Raw genomic sequence first — 19120 nt, 5'->3', positions numbered from 1 at the left:
TCATGCTTGGTACATGCAGTTGGAAGGGAGAGAGAGAGAGAGAGGGAGGAAGGAGAAAAGGAAAGAAAAACTGATGGATGGATGGATGGGTGGCTGGCTGCTGAAACCTGATCAGCTCAAGGTCCCACCATTACTTTTTATGTTCAGTGTGGTTCAACAGGACATCAGGGTGTCTCCCACGCTGCTTTTTCCCAGAGCCCCACGTGCCTAACTATGGGGCACCTCTCCAACCCAACTTATAGTACTTCACGCATAAAGGTACCAAAATAATGAGACTTCTCACTCTAAAAGTACAAAAGGCTTATTTTTATAATATTGCTTTTGAAATTATTTGGCCACAAGCAATTTATGTAACCTACGGTTGGCTATGATTTCTCAGCAATCAAGATACAGGCCAGGGAATTCTTGCAAAGTGAGAAAATCCAACTTAAAAATTGTTTTCAAATGTAATGAAATTTTTATGAGCACTAAATTTAATAGTTAATGAAGTTAACATAATATTACAATTTGCAGGCACTAAACTTAACATTTATTAATGCAAGTTTTCCAGCTTCCTTTCTGAATTTTTGAGGCAAAAACAGTTGTAAATTGTTGTAAATTGCTGAAAAGCTCTTGGGCCCTTAGCCCAGGACCCCTCAGGGACCCTGCATTCCCCATTACTGTCCCGTAGGAAGTCCTGGCTAGGATGTCAACCTCCTTCTTCAGGAGCTCAAGTCTGGTAGGGGCTAAGAAACACTCACAGATAATGTCATAGAAACTACGAGGCAAGTTCGCCGGGAGAAGTGGGCAGAGCCAGTGGGTAGATGGCCTGGACACTGTGGGACACTGGCTCCTGCATGGGGACCCTTTCCTTCCAGGAGGGCTGCCTCCCAGCCTCTCCCTTCCGAGCCCACCCAGCTGAGCCAGGCCCAAAGCACCTTTTCCTCATTTTCCCCTAACCAAGACTCGACCACTTATCCAGAGGGAACGGTCACCCAGCCCTGTGGCGGGCCTTCAGGCAGGAAGTGGTACTGGGAGGCAATGCAACAGAGTGGCTTGCCATCCCCGGGGCTTGGAGTCGGGCTGCTCTACCACCTACCGTGTGGCCAGGTGCTGAGGAGGACTCCCCTGCAGCCGCTCTTCTAGGGCCTGTGCACACGTGAGCTGCAGCCCCTGTCCACTGGGGGCGCCTCTCCTAGAATCTGACTCAGACCTCGGGATCAAGGAGGATGAAGGCCCCGGGCCCGGTGAGGCCGCCTTTTCTCCTCAGGACACCCACACTTGAGGGCTGTGCACCTGTACTCCTGTCTGAACCAACAAGGGAACCCAACCTCTTGGGGCTGGGACCTCAACCTCCCCCACTTCATTTCACCCAAAGCTCAGATGCCCTCCACATACTTCAATTTCTTCTAAAGCAAATCCTGGCTGTATCCCCTAATTTCCTAAAAAGGCATCACAATCCAGTTTTTTGTTTGTTTTTAAAAAAATACCACTTGCAGAGGCACATCAGGGAGAAACATGAAAAGTCAGGAGCCCAGACATATGGTCTCCCTCACTCACGACTGGTTCTCATAACTGCTGTCAGAAGGCACAGAGATGGGGAGAGCTAGACAGAGTAGCCCGGGGAGACCTAGACACAGAGTGCAACTGCTGGTTGTACCACTTCATGCACACGAGGTTTCCAGGGGTTGATGTTTGGGTGCTGGAGAGGCCCTTCTTCATTCAGCCCAGCCTGGCCTTCCTGCTTGTCCCTGCCTGCACCCCAAAACCCCTACTGGATACCCAGGCTCTCTGGGCCTTGGGTCTTCTCACCCAACAACACCCTTCCAATTTCTCAGGCTGCAAACTTGTCTTTCAAGGTCCAGCCCAAGTGACCTCCCCTGGGAAGCCTTCCCTGGTTTCCCCCACCTCACCCCATGGCCCCAGAAAATTCAGCAGCCCCCTCCTTCGCACTTCCTCGGTACATTCCTACATTTAAACCCCTAACACAGCATGCAGGGATGACTTTTTATATCTATCTCCCCAACCACTCTGTGAGCTGCCTGAGGGCAGGGACTGTGTCTGCAACACCACACCCAGCTTAGAACTGGCACTTTCAGGAAATGTGTGAAGAATGAACAACCGACTAGCCACCTGCTGTTTCCCCCTGGTGGAGCCTGGTATTCCCCCCCAGTCAGTTCCATTCCTGCTGTGGCAGAATGACTAGAGGCCACTAGAGGGCAGCAAAGAGTCAGGAACGAGCAACAGGTGGCCACAGGGGAGCCCAGGGTGAGCTTTGAAAAGTGTGGAGGGAGCTTCAAAAGTAACCAGGCCACAGGACCACCAGAAGCCCCGGTGAGGGAGAAGAAAGAGCTATGAAACCAAAAGTCATTCATTCTCTGAGCAAACACTCCCTGAGCCTGATGCTTAGGTCTGGGAGGCACTTGACAAGCAATGGTCCAGTCTCCCTCCCTCCACTCATGCTTCAGTCCCTCCAACATGTCCTTTCTGGTTTCTGCGAGCCCCTCCCCTCCCCAGCCTGCCCATCTGCCTATCTTCAGTTCTAATTCTGGGGAAGGGGTCCCTCTGGCTCCCATTCACTGGTCCTAGCCATGCCTTTCAGAATTGTGCAGAGTATATTCTCCCCATGGTCCACATGCTAAATGAAGCCCAGAACATGGAAATGGCATTCTCAGATGACATAGTGACTCCCTGGCTGAATCTGGCCACAATCCAGGCTTTTGCCTCCCTGCTGGACCCCTCTACCCCCATTCCTGCTTGGCAACATTCTTGCTTGTGACTGGATTCTTTTCGAACTATTTCTCCCACTGATCCATGGGCTCCATGGGCCATGAACTCCACTGGACAGTCCTCAATATGATGACAGCCTAGGTCAGGCCAGCCTCAGAGGCATGCAGCTAGGTGTCTTTTCTCACCACCACACCCCGCTGAGGCCCCTAAATAAACAACAGTCATCACTGTAATCGTCAATACTTGTGTGGCATTTACTATGTGCTAGGTAAAATTCTAAGAGTATTACATAAGCTACGTCATTTAATGCTCACTCTTATTCCCATCACCCCCATTTTGTAGATGAGGAGGAAACAAAGGTACAAAGAAGTTATGTAACTTGCCCCAAGTCACACAGCTAGTGAGACACAGAATGGGGATTCAAAACCAGGCAATCGGGCTCCAGTGTTCCATGCTTCCCCATGTGGCTGGGAACCGGGACACGGCAGTGAACAAAACAGACCTAGCTTTGTGTACTGCACAACCTGATGGGAAAGTAGATGAGGATGGAGTAAACCACTGAGGAAAGTCCCTCACCTGTGCTTAGTATCTGCTTAGGATGCTTTGTGAGAGGAGTGATGGGGGGCGGTCCTGGTTTAGATGGTGTGGTAGGCAGAATAATGACCCCTGACCAAAGAGGTCGACATCCTAATCCCTGGAACCTGTGAGCCTGGCAGGTGATATAGCAAAGAGGAACTGCTAATTAGCTGGAAGCTAAGGAGAGTACCCTGGATTATCCAGGCGGGGCCAATAAAATCCCACGAGTCCTTAAAAGTGGAAGGGGGAGGCTGGAGAGAAGTAGAAAGATGGCATCACCATAAAGATTCAGCCTAGCATGGCCACCAACCAACGAATGCAGGGAATATCTACACGTTGGAAAAGGCAGGGAAACAATTCTCCCCTAGAGCCTCCGGGAGGAATACAGCCCTGCCGACACCTTGACGTTGGCCCTCCGACACCCATTCTGGACTTCTGACCTCCAGAACTATAAGATGATGAATTTATGTTTTGAGTCACTAGTTTGCGGTAACTCCTTACACTAGCAATAGGAAATTAATACGCATTTGGTTACGGGGAAGACCCCTCTGAGGTGAACCCCACAGGGAGGCGAGGACTGGTCCCATAAGAGCAGCAGAGAGGGGCTGAGAAGAACTGCACCTGCCTCTCATTCCCACCGCCAGAGTCCCTCGGGCCCCACGCCTGCCCATCTCTCGCTGTCGTCATTCCACACCTCCTCGCTGGCCTCAGGTTCCTGTTCTACTCACCCTCGTCCTTCTTTATGAAAAGAAAATCCATCAGTTAACTGAGCAATGTAACTGAAAAGCACCCCGAAACGATATACACCAACCCATGGCAAGTAGAGCGCCCAGGAGAGGAGGAACTTGCTGTGTGCCTTCTAGGGCTTCCAACAAGCTTCTTGTCTGCTGCAGCCCAAGGAAGGCAAACACGACACAGTCGGGATTTCTTGGCACTTGGGCCTAAAGCTCCCAGAGGGATGGCATGTGGAGGGCACATGGGCGCGTCCCTGACTGGGTCGTCTCAAAGACGGTCTCCTTGCTGCTTAGACTTACTGAAGCCAAAGGGCAGTGAGCACCCTTCCTTCTCACCCAGCCTGGAAATTTTAAGAGTTTCAAAAACCATGTTGATATCTGTTAGGTTGTACAAACATCTCCAGGCAGGAATCAACTAGTTGTACCGATCAGGACACCACGGAATCTTCGGTACAAAACTTGTGGCATTTGCTGGGACTCGAGGAAAACAAGACTCAACTGTTCCCATTCTAAGCTGATTAATGTGCCCTCTTTGCTTTATTCAGTGGAAGTGATCGACGAAGCGCTCACAGATTTTGCACAGTGGCAGAAGGCAGAAATGGAATCTACAAATACCAGAGAAGACCAAGAAGCCCCATTTTGCAGACCTGGGAACACCCTGGAGCCGGAAACATCAGACAGCACCCTGATGGCAGAATCAGGATGGAAAATACAGAGTCCAGGCCAACAAGCTAGAATTTAATATGGAAAAACGGGGTGCCTATTTTTTTTTTCAGGGCCAAAAGTTCAACTACACTTGGGCAGTCCCTCCTCAATGTGTCTACAAGGAAACCTTACACCTGAAAGTCTTCCCTTAAAAGAAGAGGGGGAGGCCAAATTTCCGAAAAACCTAGCGTGGAAAAACAAGTCAGAAGATGTCGGTCTCCCTCTGGATTCACGGCTAGGGGAGGCAGACGGACTGTTCCATATAGTGAAACAGACAATTACCAAGTCACAGCCTCAGACAAAAGAAGGATAAACAATCTCCTAAAGTCTTGCTCAGTTTGTTTCTCCAAACTCTACCAACATGCCCCTGGGGGGTCTGTGAAATGGCATCCCCTTCAGCACGGCCACAACTGAATGAAGGCCTCCCAGATTCAGAAGCCCAAGAGATTGAGTCAGAAATCTGAACAAAGTGGAAATCCTCAAACAGGTTGTGGTATATCCATGCCCTAATCCCTGGAACCTGTGAATGTTACTTCTATGGGCCAAAAAAAAGGGAGGGAGGAGCGTGTGTGTGGGGGGTTCCCTTTATAGATGTGATTAAGGATTTTAAAATGGGAAGAGTACCCTGGATTATCCAGCTGGGCCCTAAATGCAGTCCTGTGTATCCTAACAAGGGAGAGGGAGACGTGACCCCCTCCGTGCTGTGAAGGTAGAACAGAGACTTGCAGGGAACACCAGGACCCACAGAATGGATCTCTCCCTAGACCCCCAGAGGGAGCACAGCCCTGGACCCCAGGACTGCAAGACAGTCACCGGAACTAATGCACGGTTCCATATTAACTTTCCCTGCCTCCCTCCCTTAGCCACCACACACAGAAGGACCTATTCTGTGCTAGGGACTGTGAGGGCTACAGAAGACAAAGCAGAGGGCCTGGCCTTTAGGACCCACCATCCAGTGGCACAGCTAACTGGGCCACACACAGGCTGGGCCATGGGGTGTAACAAAGCCAAGTATCAAGCATCTCCCCGGGGGAGGGCCAAACCGGAAGGCTTCCTGGGGCAGGTGATGTTTCCACATCGCCTGAAGGGTAAAGCTGGATCCCAACAGGCAGGGGCAGGAAGTAGCAGAAACCAAGGGCACAGATGGGAGTGACACTGATGGATGTGACTGTGAGGTGTGCAAGGAACCAGTGGGTGGTCACTGGGAGGGACCAGCTGGGCGAGCTGGCCAGAAAGGCAGGCTGAGGCCAGATTATGTGACGCCTGAATGGCAGGCCCAAGACCCGCAGTGCCATAAGGTGGGCCCCCTGTGCTGTGTGCCAGTCCTGGGACAGTTCAGCGAAGACCATGCCTGTGGGCCAGCACTGCCCCCATGAAGCCATTCCAAAAATAGGTTTGATGATCATGTTGGAAACAGTCCCAAAGATGTGACACAGTTTGGACACTGAGGAACAGGAACCCCTGAGCATGGGGTCCCAGCCCTGACACTGGGTCTGGAAGGGACTGAGTCGCGGGGCTGTATGAGAAGAGAAAACAAACGGAGAAGAAAGGGAGAGAGTGGGAGGCAGACCTGGGCTCCCTGCCAAGATGCTTGTGTTCCTCCCTCCACGTGGTGTACCATCCCTCTGTGCCAGGGGACTGACTGATCATGCCTCATGCTAGTACCGGTCCCGCCACTGGTTTGGTTAGACTGGACCTTTGTTCAGCCCTGTGATTCCTGCGGCTGCCGTTAATGGGTGAGGAACCGCCCTCGGTTCCCACTGGGGTCTCTGCCAGGCCCACAGCCATTTGTATCTTGAGCCTAGTAATTAGGCCTGGAGAAATCACGGGGGCCAGGGGCGGGCTCTGGATAAACTCAAGAAAGCTCAGCCGCTTCTCAAGACTTGGCCTCTTTGGGGTCTGCGGTGGGGAGCCGGCAGGGCCAGCTGGTGGCCTCAGCCTTACCGGACAGTGTGCCCTTGGGAGAGGGCCTGGGGCGGCTGCCTGGGCCCCTGCCATCCGGCAGAAGCTTGTGTTGATGGAATGAGAGCACACAGAGGCAGCGGAGTACAGAGGAAGGAGCGCTAACTGCTGGGCAAAGCCCCAGATTCAAGCCCTCCCCTCTGCCGGCTGTGCAGCCTTGGGCGATTCCCCAACTGGTCTGAGTCTCGGCTTCCCCTTTTGGAAAATGGGAATTCGATTCCTACCCAGCCCACCTCACAGGGTTGGAACCATAAAGGGCTCCTGGGAAAGCACTTTGCCTTTTATAAAGTGCTACGGAAGCATGAGGGGCTGTGAGGGGGGCAGGACTTGGGCTCCATCTCCTGAGAGTAGGGGCGGGAAGGAGTCTGGGTCCCCCCCACCTCTGTTGGCCTTGTGCACAGTGTTTCCCGATGCTCTGCCATGCGCCCGTCCCCCCAGCAGAGAGGCAAAGGCTCTTTGCAGGTGTGAACCTGGCAGGCCTCCCTGGCCCTGGTGAGGCCCAGGGCACGAGTACACACAGAGGCCATTTCCCATATGTCTCATATTTAAAAGTCATAAATCAAGCTAACAAACCGTTAAATGAAATATGCTCTGTCCTCCTACCTTGTTAAATACATCTTTGTTAACAACTGGGAAGGCCAGGAGTGAATTTAGAATTCTGGGACTCCTTGGCATCTGTGCCAGGACCTGGCTGCGTGGGGAAAGCCCAACCAGGCTAGGATTCGCCCTGCGTCCCTTCCCGCCCCTGGCTTGGCTCATCATCCTGTGGGGCCTTACATGGAGGTGGGAACACCCCGTCTCGGGTTCGGTTCTGTCCATCCCCCACCAGTCCTCAGCCTGGGGCGTACACGCCCACGACATGGGCTATGGAGGAGGCTGGCAGAGGCATGTGGTTACTTAGGCAGGACTCCTAGGGTGGGCTAGAAAGAGGGGCTCGGGCACCAGGTAAATGACTCAGAACAAGAAACAATGCTAACCCTTAAAAGAATAAAAGAAGTGTAACCACATCCAACCCAGTCCTGATTTACCCCCTGATTTTTTTAAACATCTTTCAAAAAATGATACTTTGGGTTTCCTGCTATTCTCATGCCCTGAGGACATAGCCAGCCAGCACCAGGATGATGTGCTCTTTCTCCCACCCCATCCTACAGTGGAAGGAACAGGGCGGCCTCCTTTCTAAATGTCTTTAAAGAAACGGACCCATCGCTGGTCCGAGGGGATACGGTTTCCTTCCGTGGCCACGGGGTGTTCAGCTCAGAATCAAGTCACCAACCCATCCGCCAACATCCTCTCTGTTCTGAGCACATGGTCCTCAACCCCAAGGAGTAAGGCTGCTGAGAGCCCCTGGGGGTCGGGGGGAGGGGCGGGGAAGCCTCCTGGTATTCACCTCACACAAACCGCGTGGGGGAGGACGGAGGACCCCGACTGAGCACTGGCTGGGCAACCTTTGGCCAGGTCCCGCACCCCTCTGTGTTCAGACTATCTGTGTGGCCACCAAGGGGCTGTTTGAGTGACAGTCCCCACCCCCCTTCCCGAGTTCACTGCCGGCCCCACTGAAGGCCCAGCTGCAGAGAGAGAGGCTGAGAGTGCAGACCTCTGCCTGATTTATTCAGGTCCACTTCTCAGAAGCGTAGAGGTCACCCGGGCTGTTTGGGGGGAAGCCCCCCCCCCGAAACCCCGTCCGCTGCCTGCTGTGGAGACGCCGACAGTGCAAACTCACCAGGCACCATCCCTGTCAGCGTCGGTGCTGAGTAGCTGCCCTGTCCGGCGGGGGGGACGTGCGGAGGGTACCCGGGGAGGGTCGTGCTCGCCAAGTCACGGCCTGAGGAATCAAAGCAACAAATCACGGGGTGAGTGTCTCCGTGGCCAGCCGCTCATGTCCACAGCTCCTGGGACATCTGCACATTTGTCACGTCTGGGCGCTGAACACCAGTGTGCCCCCACCCCCCTCCCGTCACTCACGCATGCAGACATGTGCGCACGCGCGCGCACACACGCACACAGACACCCACCCCTCCGGCCACCCCGGCTCCCCTCAGCAGGGACCCAGGACAGCTCTGCTGCTTCCCTGGGAGAACGGAGCTCCGGCCAGCTCACCGCGCGCGAGCTGAAGGGGGACTTGGACTTCTCCCCGTCCACACCTTTGCTTCCGCCGCGCCTCTGCGCAAAGCACCCTCTCCTCCAGCTGCAGGCAGCCCAACACCACGCGCCCCCGCGAAGGCCTGCTCCAACACCTCCCTCTTCCTCCTCCTCAGACCCTCAGCTGTGTGTCTGGTCCTTATTCAGTCCTTCCTCCTTTGCCCTAGAGCTCGCCATTCACTCGACAAAGGTGCAGGAAGTGTACCTCCTCACACCTGACACTGTTCTGGGAGCTGGGACGTGGAGATTAAGGCCTCGGCCATTGGGGGCAGACATTCTGGTGGGTATGTGTTCACCTCTTTGCAGGCTGCCGGCTCCTGGAGGGCAGGGGGGACACCTCATTCATCCACCACCGGGCTTGGCACCTGGTAGGTCCTGACTAAAGGCAGAACGAATGGGGTGTCCAAGCCTGCTGGGTTTCATGCTGTGTGGAAGAAACCCCAGGGAGCAGAACTCTGTAAGGGAGACGGCACTGAGCTTTGGCTGTCTCTTAGGGATAAAGCAGAGCTCCGGCCCTTTCAAGCACCGCCAGTTATGTGTATGTAACAGGGTGTTCGGGGCTCAGGAACCCAGATCTTGGGCGATCTGACTGTTCGGTGATTAGCTGGTGGGCCCTGAGGACAAGACCCCGCCCTATGGGTGGGATTGCCAATTGCTCCTGGAAGGAGGAGATACACCTGCTTCAGCCGTCCTGGGAAGCAGGAGGGAAATGAGGTGGTCTTAGGACAAGGGAGGGAAAGTGGAACCTTGACCTCCTCTGATTAGGGACACTGGAGACTGGGTGAGGGCAGTTCCCGACCATGAAGAGCCAGGCCAGGTCCCAGGAACGTCTCCTGGAGCCCAACGACTTGGTGCAGGCACTGCCACAGATAGATGACTCTGAGCTCAGCCCATTAGCAGGTGGCCCAAGGAGAGAGACCACCTCTGATCAACACTCCCCAAAGAATCCAAGCCAGGACACAGTATGGGCCGTGAACGTTCCCCAGATAAACCAACAGCCTTTCTAGTGCCAGTCCTTCAAAGAATGTCCAGCCTCCAGCCAGAGGCTGCCTCATTTCACAGGGTTCTGCTTACCTTCCAGAACCTTATGGAACAGAAGGCATGTGGCCTCCCCTGACCTCGCTCACCACTTCCCTGGCTTTAGACTGGGCATCCCAACTTGAAACAAGCATTGCTCGTGTCTCTTCATATGGGGCATTGGAAGGGGAGCAAATGAACTACCTCTGAGCCCCCACAAGAGCTGACATTAAACAAAAAACCAGAATCGATGGAACTGACCACTTCTAATAAAGGTCATTTAAGAAGGTTTTCTCCCCAGCCCTCGTATGCCTCCCCCTCTCCTCCTCCTCTGACCCTGTGCTCATAGCCCTCTAGGGCAGCTCCTGTCTCCAGGGTCACGTCTTTGTACCCAATGTCAGAATGGCAGAGGCCTGCAGATATTTGTTAAGTGAATGAAAGAAGTGGCTCCAACAGGGCTCTTGATCTCTCGGGAGCTCATAAAATTCCCTCCACTTGTGGTCAAGAATCAGTGAAGGGAAGGCCCTTGAAGCTCTTCTGGACCAACCCTGTCACCATTCTGCAGATGGCAAAGCTGAGACCCATGGTGGGTGGGGAGCAACAGGCTCAGGTCCCGCAGGGAACAGGCCGCAGAGCAGGTGCGTCAGCCCACGTTTCCTAACATCAGCCCAGGACCCTCCTCTGCCTCAAGTAGCATCCTGGCGGGGGTGGGAAGAGCACTCACACCCAACACGGAGCCCTCTGCACACGGTCACAGGGATTTGGTGACCCGAGGGCTGCTGAGAAGGTATCTGAGGAAGCGGAGTGAGCCTACATGTCAGGCTAGCTGGTACAAGATCAAAATGCCAGGGGCCAGACTGTGAGACATGCAGAGAAAGCAGCCGTGGCGGGAGCTGGTCTGATGGGCTTGGAGCTCCAGCCCCAGCACCATCCCCAGGTTCACGCCCCTGGTGATGACGACAAACCACAAATGCAGTGACAAAGGTCACGTGTTTAGCCACTCTGCTCCACTGCCACACACATACACCTGGCTGGGCGTCTGACGGTGAGTCCAGAGGCTCTACGTCACCTCAGCTGAGCCTTGCCTTCAGGCCACACCGTGACCATTGCTTATCGGCTCTGTCGTGCAGAAGAAAATTTAGCTACTCAGTTTTTGTGCATATATGTGTAGGGGTGGGAGCCAGAACCACATCAGAGAGAGGCCAAATCTGCCTCCTGAAAGACAGATGGCGTTATCCTGATAGGAGGCTGCCTGGTGCAGGGAGCACATGGGGGACAAGCCTCACGAGGTCCACGTCTGGCTGCCTGAGATGGGAAAAAGGGTTGTGGGAAGAGAAGGGGCTTGCCCAGGGACACTCAGCCGATTGGAGGCAAGGCTGGGACGGGAATGCAGCTCTCCTGCCTCCTGGGACTGGGTTCTTTCTTCAAAAAGAAGCCGTGCCTTTGGTCAGAACCCCAACAGTTTTTGCCAGTGTTACACATGCTTTAAAACTTTGACCCCTTAAGCAGAAAATACAGTGCCTCACCAAAGCACCCAACTCAAGAAGCCAGATTAAAAAAGTAATAAAATGAGGTGCCTGGGTGGCTCAGCTGGTTAAGCATCTGACTCTAGATTTCGGGTCAGGTCATGATCTCAGGGTCTTGAGATCAAGGCCCACATCAGGCTCCACACTGGCTGTGGAGCCTGCTTAAGATTCTCCCTCTCCTGCCCCTCGCCCCTCTCTAAAAAAAAAAAGTAATAAAATGAACCTAAGGAAAGGAGGAAGGAATCGATAAAGAAAAAGCAGAAGATAAAGAATTAGGAAACAGAGAAAAGCACACACAACAATAAATGTACCCAAGAATTGTTATTGGAAAAGACCAGTAAGACAAACCTAGGGCAAGATCCAAAAAAGAAGACACAAATATCAAGATAAGGAATGAGGAGAAGGGGCGCCTGGGTGGCTCAGTCGTTAAGCATCTGCCTTAGGCTCAGGTCATGATCCCAGGGTCCTGGGATCGAGTCCCGCATCGGGCTCCCCGCTCGGTGGGAAGCCTGCTTCTCCCTCTCCCGCTCCCCCTGCTTGTGTTCCCTCTCTCGCTGTTTCTCTCTGTCAAATAAATAAAATCTTTAAAAAAATAAAAGGAATGAGGAGAAGATACAACCAGAGACAAAGGAAAAGATATTAAAAAATGTAAAGATACTCTATACTAATACATATGGACATCTTAGCAAAAGGTACAATTTTCTAGGAAAACATGAATTACCAAAATTAAGTCGAGAAGGAGAAAACACAAACAGCCCAATCACTTTGGCAGAAATAGAAAAGGTTCTTTTTTAAAATAATTTTTTTTATATAAGATGTCCATTTAGCTTTCAGGCAAGTTTTGTTTCTTTTTGTTTGGGGCAGATTCTTTTAAACCTTCAAAGGACACATACTTTTGTAATTAAACTGTTCCAGGATATATAAAACTAAAGAAAATCTTGCCAATTCATTTTTTTCCAAGCTAGCATAATCCTGATATGAAAACTTAACAAAGGTGTATAAAAATGAAAATTAAAGGCTAGTGTCACAATTTATTAATATCCATGCAAAAAAAAATCTACGTTCTCATTGATCAAACAATATTACAAAGAATAATATACCATGAACAAATAAGGTTGATTCCAGGTATGCAAGGATGATTCAGTATTAAAGCACTGGTTGGGAAATCATAGTAATGTATCAAAAGTTGAAAACCATATGATTATATCAAAGCTGTGGAAAAGGCATTGGCTAAAATTCAATACTAATTCCTTAAAATACCTCTTGGTAAATAAGAACTGAAGTACACTTTGATCTGGTATCAATCTTAAATCTTGAGTCAACGTCATACTTAATTGGTGAAATACTTGAAACATTCTGAACTAAAATCAAAAACATGTCAAGGAAACCTGTTACCATTGAAAACTGTTCTGGAAGTTTGAGCCAGTACAAGAAGAAAAGATAGAGACCCAAGAGGGATAAACACTGGCAGTGAGGGAAATTGTCATGAGCTGGGTATATTGTGAGCCTGGAAAATCAGCTCATCTACCAGAGCCAGTGAGAAGGTTTGGTGAGATAGCTGGAACAGTGTCTAGAATCAATATCCTTCTAGATTCAGTAGCTCCCCACCACCTCTCCCACCAGGTACAGGTTTTTCAGGTTGGCTTCCAAAGCCCTCCTCAGTCTGTGCCCCTAACCTGTGAGCTTTCCAGCCTCATCAACCCTGACTCCACCCCCACCCCCGGGACCATTCCCCAAATCTGCCCCACCCTTTCCCATCCCCACGCCTCTGCTCAAGCAGTTCCCTAACTGCCCTTCTCCATAGTTCCACACTGTATCCAGTCTCCAACCTCAGCCCTCAAGAGCCTGCTCCTCTGCGAAGTGTTTTCTAGGCCCCTCGAGTCTTTGTGGTACCGGCGTCTACTGCAGGTCCCTCTGCTGCCCACCCCGTCCCAGTGCAAAGGGAGCATCGTGCCAGGGGAACAGACAAGCTGGGGGAGATGTCAGTCATGATAAGACAGCACTTACTTTGTGCCAGACACTCTTTTACATACGTTAACTCATTTTATCATCCTGCCGACTCCATGAGGTTCAAACAACCACCATGCCCAAGGAACTGAGGAACGAAGAGGTTAAATAACTTGTCTAAGGTCACATGGCTAGGAGGAAACAGAGCTGGGATTTGCACCCAGGTGTCTGGGCTCCAGTCTGAGCTTCTCTGGTGGCAGGAGAGGGTGGGTGTGTGGGTGGGAGAGAACAAGCCCTACGGAGGAGGGGGGATGGAGAACTAGGAGGGTCAATTACTCAGGTTCGCAGCTGGAAGGGGTGAGCAGGTTGGAGCAAGGAAGAGTGTCAAAGTGACCCAAAGAGAGGGTCAAAGACGGGCTGCCAGAAGTCAGGAGAGAAAGCGGCTGTCAGTGCCCCTTTGGGAAGAAACTCGCCAATCTCTCAGTCTGCCAGACCACCTAGACTACATGCTCCATGGGGGTGGGGCTGCACCGTGCCTGGCAGGTAGCAAGTGCTCAGAACTACCGGTGGGGGAGCAGGACACGAAGAACATCCAGGGCCCATTTACCGGTTTTGCTACTGAGCTGTCACGGACCTCTGGGCAAGCCACTCCACCCTGAGCCTCAGTCTTTCCCAAATTTAAAAGAGAGCTCTTAGCTCAGTGATCTCCAAGAGTCCCCAGAGCTCATACTGGTCTCTGTGTGCATATACATGAAGGATAGTTTAGCTCTGAATAGATTGTTCTACCCTAAGGTCCAACTGCACCCTCAGCTCTAGAACCTCCACAATCAATCCTCTAATCTGAGCTGCTGCCTGGAGGACTAATCCATACTCCTTAGGGCAATGGCAAGCAGTTCTCCAAGCTTCTAGCCTCAGTGGGGGCTCGGGTCAGCTCCAGCAAGCGTTCAGGACTGGGCCAACATGCCATGGCTTCATGCCATCCCCAGTCCCTCCTCCCAGCCCATGCGGATGGCAGCATGCACGTGAGGAGCTGACAAATGGCTACATTTATCTTACAAATACCCCTGCCTTGGAGTTCCTGTTGCTGGGGGATTCCTTTGCATTGTCCATGGCTCCAATTTCATCCAGCAAATGTCCCTACAATCAAAGGCCTGTGGCTCCATTTACCTTCCTTGGACTGGCCACAAAAGCAGAGAGTCTCAGTTACTTGTGGTGGGCAACAAAGGGAAAGACGGACCGTGTCTGTGACATCTCCAGCCTTCAGAACCCTCCCTACTCTGTGCCAGGAATTGGGGTGGGCTGTTCAGAAACATTATTCCATTTAATCCTCACAACTTACAAAAGTCCCAATAAACTTTATGAGATCTTGTGGGGAAGTCACAGGGAGGCTCAATATAGAAAGGTAGCAGAACACAGCAATTAGGAGTATCCAGGCTGGGGATACCTGGGTGGCTCAGTAGGTTAAACATCTGACTTTGGCTCAGGTCACGATCTCTCGGTCCTGGGATTGAGGCCCTAGTCAGGTTCCCTGCTTAGCAAGGAGTCTGTTTCTCCCTCTTCTTCTGCCCCTCACCCCCCATGTTCTCTCTTTTCTCAAACAAACAAACAAACAAACAAACAAATAAATAAATAAAGAGTATCCAGTCTGCCCGGGCTTGGATCCTTGCTTTACCACTTACTAGCTGTGTGGCCTTGAGAGAATTTCTTAACCACTCTGATCCTCCGTTTCCTCATCTGTAAGATGAGGATAATAGTAGCCAACCCTTATTTAGAGCAAACAGTGGCTAACACTTAGAGAGCCAGACACACCCAAACTCATTTATTCCCACAATAACCCTATTCGAGAGCTACCTATGATCCCTATTTTACTGAGGGGGAAATCAAGGCACAGAAAGTTTAAGTGTCTTGCCACAGTCACACAGCTAGTAAGTAAGGAAGCCAGGTTTGAACCCCAGCCAGTGTGGCTGGCCAGTCTGCACTCCCCCTCCACCCTGTGACACCCTGCACTGGTAAGAGGAACATGTGTCTTCCACGGGCACTGTGAGGGGTTGGCGCGGCACCCTGTCAGCCCACAGCGAGCACCTGCCGAAGACTGGATTGCGGGCCCCAACCCTTTAACCCCACGGCGGTAACCATCATCTTGGAAAAGAAATGGTAATCCAACACCAAAAATGTCGTTTGGGAAGAAAGCATAATATTAAGCTTCTTTAGACCAGGTAAATATCATTTTATGAGAAAGTAAAAAGAAACCTCCTCCACCTAGAGGCGCAGTGGGCTTCTTCGCCCCTTCGGTTTGGGCTCAGCCATGTGCCTTGCTTTGGCCAATGGGATGTTAGCAGACATGCAGCAAGCAGCAGCTCACGTGTGCTCGTGTGGCTGGCTGAGCTCCTTGGCACTTGCACCATCACCCTGAGAACGGGCTCTGGCTAGCCTGCTACCAAGAGGAAGGACACATGTGGAGCAGAGACGGACCCAGCCTACAAATGGAGCCAAGCCCAGCTTTGATTGCCAACCCCTGGCCAACTCCCAGGTACATGAACAAGAAGAAATGATTGTTGTTTTAAGCCCTGAACTTCGGGGTAGTTTGCTAAGCAGGAGTACTGTGGCAATAGCTGATAGGTACTAAACTTCATAAATGTTAACAGTTCTTGTTTTCGTCATTGTTCTCTGCTTGAGGATACTCTGCCTGGGGCTTTCTAAGGACACTTGTCCGAATCTGAGTGAAGGATGGACACCATCTGGTGGGAACCCACAGAGTAAATTTAAACCCTACATTTGCTTTGATGCCTAAAAGGACTCTCCTGGCACTGAGCCGGGGATGCTATGACTCTGGAGTGTATGGGCACTTTCCCCTTCTCAGTCCCCGCCCCAACACATTCCAGGCACGTCTCCAGTGCTGCCGGTTTTAACAACTGGCCAACACGAGACAGCTAAGATGTTACTGCTCCTTTTAGCTCTCCGGCCTCTACACCCAACAGGATACCGGAATGAATGCTTCTGAATTTAATGACTTCGAAACACATATTTAGGGGCGCCTGGGTGGCTCAGTCGGTTAAGCGTCTGCCTTCGGCTCAGGTCATGATCCCAGGGTCCTGGGATCGAGCCCCACATCGGGCTCCCTGCTTGGAGGGAAGCCTGCTTCTCCCTCTCCCGCTCCCCCTGCTTGTGTTCCCTCTCTTACTGTCTCTCTCTCTGTCAAATAAATAAATAAAATCTTTAAAAAAAAACACATATTTATATCATTTTTTTGCCAAGGAAGAAATGGTTTATATCATTTGCAATGGCACTGTTATTCATCAATGTTATTGATGGCATATAATGTATTTGCAAATAAGTGATTTGGGATCTTAACATAATTCTTCCTATTAATGGCACATAAGTACATCCTGGACAATTCATGTGTTGCTCCCTCTTTCCAGAGAGAATAATCAAGACTTGGCCTTATTCACTATTAGCAATGAGTCCACACAGAACTTTCATCAAGACAAAGACTGCTCTCCAGAAGAGATAGACTTAGTTCAAAATAACTCATTCTTTTCAACCCTGAAAGGAAGGAACCTAGCCCTGTTATATGAATGAGGAAACCGAGGCTCAGAGATGAGCTTTGACTGCCCTAAGGCCATAGAGTAAATAGTAGAACAGGGACTTCAACTCATGACACATGACTTCTAGTTAAATGCTATTCTTGAAGGGTTACTCAAAATGTTCCTCTCAAAGGGACAAGCCCTCCCAGATGTTAAAACATTCTACAAAGTCTTCATAATTACAAGTGTGATACCAGCACATGAATAGACAGAAAGCCAATGGGACAGAATAGAAAGTCTAGAAATAGACCCAACTATATATGGAAATCTAACATATGACAAAGGTAGGCTCTCCAATCACTTGAGCAAATACGGACTTTTTATTATAATGGTGTTAGGATGACTGGAGAGCAATTTTTAAAAAAGATAAAATAGATGGATTCTTCATATTATATACCAGAATAAACTCCAAATGAATCTGAGATCTAAATGTAAAAAATAAACTATGCAAACACCAGAAGAAAACACAGGTGAATTCCTCTCTATTTGCAGAGAGGAATTCTCTCTCATGCTTTCTAACCATGACTCAAAACCAAAAAGATGCACATACCACCTACAAAAATGGGGGGCCGAGCAAGATGGTGGAGGATTAGGAGACCTGGATTTCGTCTGGTCTCAGGAATTCAGCTGAATAGGGATCAAACCATTCTGAACACCTACGAACGCAACAGGAAATTGAAGAAAATAGCAACAACTCTCTGAACAGAAAAACCACCTACAAAAATTAGCTCAAAGATCAAAGACCAAAGTGTACAGTAAAACTATAAAACTCACAGAAGAAAACAGAGGCATAAATTTTCATGACCTCGGATTAGGCAATACTTTCTTAGATATGACACAAACAACAATAGAATAATTAAATTAAACTTTATAAAAATTAAAAACTTCTGTGCTTCAAAGGACATCATCAAGAAGGTACAAAGATGACCCAGAAAATGGAAACAAATATTTGCAAGTCATATATCTGATAAATGACTTGTATCTAGAATATATAAAGCACTCTTACAGCTCAATAATAAAAAGAAAAACAACCCAATTTAAAAATGGGCAAAGCATCTGAATAAAAAAGATGTAAAAATGGCCAATAAGTCCATGAAAAGACATCCAACATCATTAGCTATCAAGTAAATGCAGAGCAAAACCACCATGAGACACCACATCACACCCACTAGGATGGCTATAATCAGAAAAGGTTATGACAAGCATTGACCAAAGACGTGGAAAACTGGAACCTTTACACACTGCTGGGAAGAATGTAAAATTGTGCAACCATTTGGAAAAGCCTGGCAATTCCTCAGAAAGTTAAATGTAGAGTCACCATGTGACCCAGCAATTGCACTCCTACGTATACACTCAAGAAATACGAAAACTTGTGTCCACACAAAAACGCATACACAAATGCTCAACGCCCTATTATTCATAATAGCCAAAAAGTGGAATCAATAGCTACTATCCCTATGTATCAAGAACTTGTAAGAAGGAAAGGGAAAAGACCAAAAGTCCCATAGAAAAATGGGCAAAGTTCATGAACAGAAAACTCACCAGAATATATAGGGGGGCAGGGAGAGACACTTAAACTGAAGAGATGTGCAAGTTCACACATAATACCAGAAATGCAAATTAAATGCAAAATGGTACAAATCCATATGGAGGCTGTGTACGTGCATCTACCCTTTCAACAAGCAATTCTACTTCTAGGGATTTACCTTGAACATACGTATACCTTCAGCAATACACAAAATGCATATACACAGGTTAATTATTGCAACATCACATCTGTAACTGCAAAATCCTAGAAACCGTATCTAAAGGCGCAAACGTAGAGAAACAGGTGAATAAACTGTGGCATGTACACACAGTTGGGTTCTGTGCAGCTGTACAAAAGAATGAGGAGCTGGTGGGCATCACTCTGGCACAAATGAAGCCCAGGAGCTAAATCCTGGCCTCCCCAAGTCCCTGCAGTAGATCACAGAGCCATACACAATTCCAGGCCAGAGTCCTTAGGGAAGTTCAAGTTTAGGTTCTAAATGACCAATGGAAAAAGGAGGGAGACAATGGTAGGGAAGGGACAAATGCAGATTACAGATCCTGGAGGTGCCTGACTTTGGAATGATGGAAATACAAAGAAGTGCAGGGAAGGTGTGAGCTCTCCGATGCCTCTGGGGAGAGGGTGGGGTGAGGCAAGCCCTGGCTGACACTGTGGAGGAAGTGACCTCCAGAA

The 19120-nt window shown here is 50.0% G+C and overlaps 1 protein-coding gene across 5 annotated transcripts in view; it reads right to left on the bottom strand.

Moving 5' to 3' along the window:
• The window catches only part of PAX5 (paired box 5), a 190933-nt gene that overhangs the window by 33796 nt on the left and 138017 nt on the right, over window positions 1-19120 (bottom strand). For 3 of the 5 annotated variants that reach the window (XM_073881336.1, XM_073881333.1, XM_025852929.2), the window contains one exon: window positions 8407-8508. The exons of the other annotated variants lie outside the window; for them this stretch is intronic. In XM_073881336.1, coding sequence (XP_073737437.1) covers window positions 8407-8508 — 102 coding nt within the window. The remainder of the gene's footprint in view (window positions 1-8406; window positions 8509-19120) is intronic. 5 annotated transcript variants of the gene reach the window in all.

Source organism: Callorhinus ursinus, unplaced genomic scaffold (assembly GCF_003265705.2).
Source record: "Callorhinus ursinus isolate GAN/ISIS: 27379988/994484 unplaced genomic scaffold, GSC_fseal_2.0 scaffold42, whole genome shotgun sequence".
NCBI lineage: Eukaryota > Metazoa > Chordata > Mammalia > Carnivora > Otariidae > Callorhinus > Callorhinus ursinus.
Note: the sequence above shows the minus strand (reverse complement) of the source record. Positions and strands in the feature narration are given on the sequence as shown.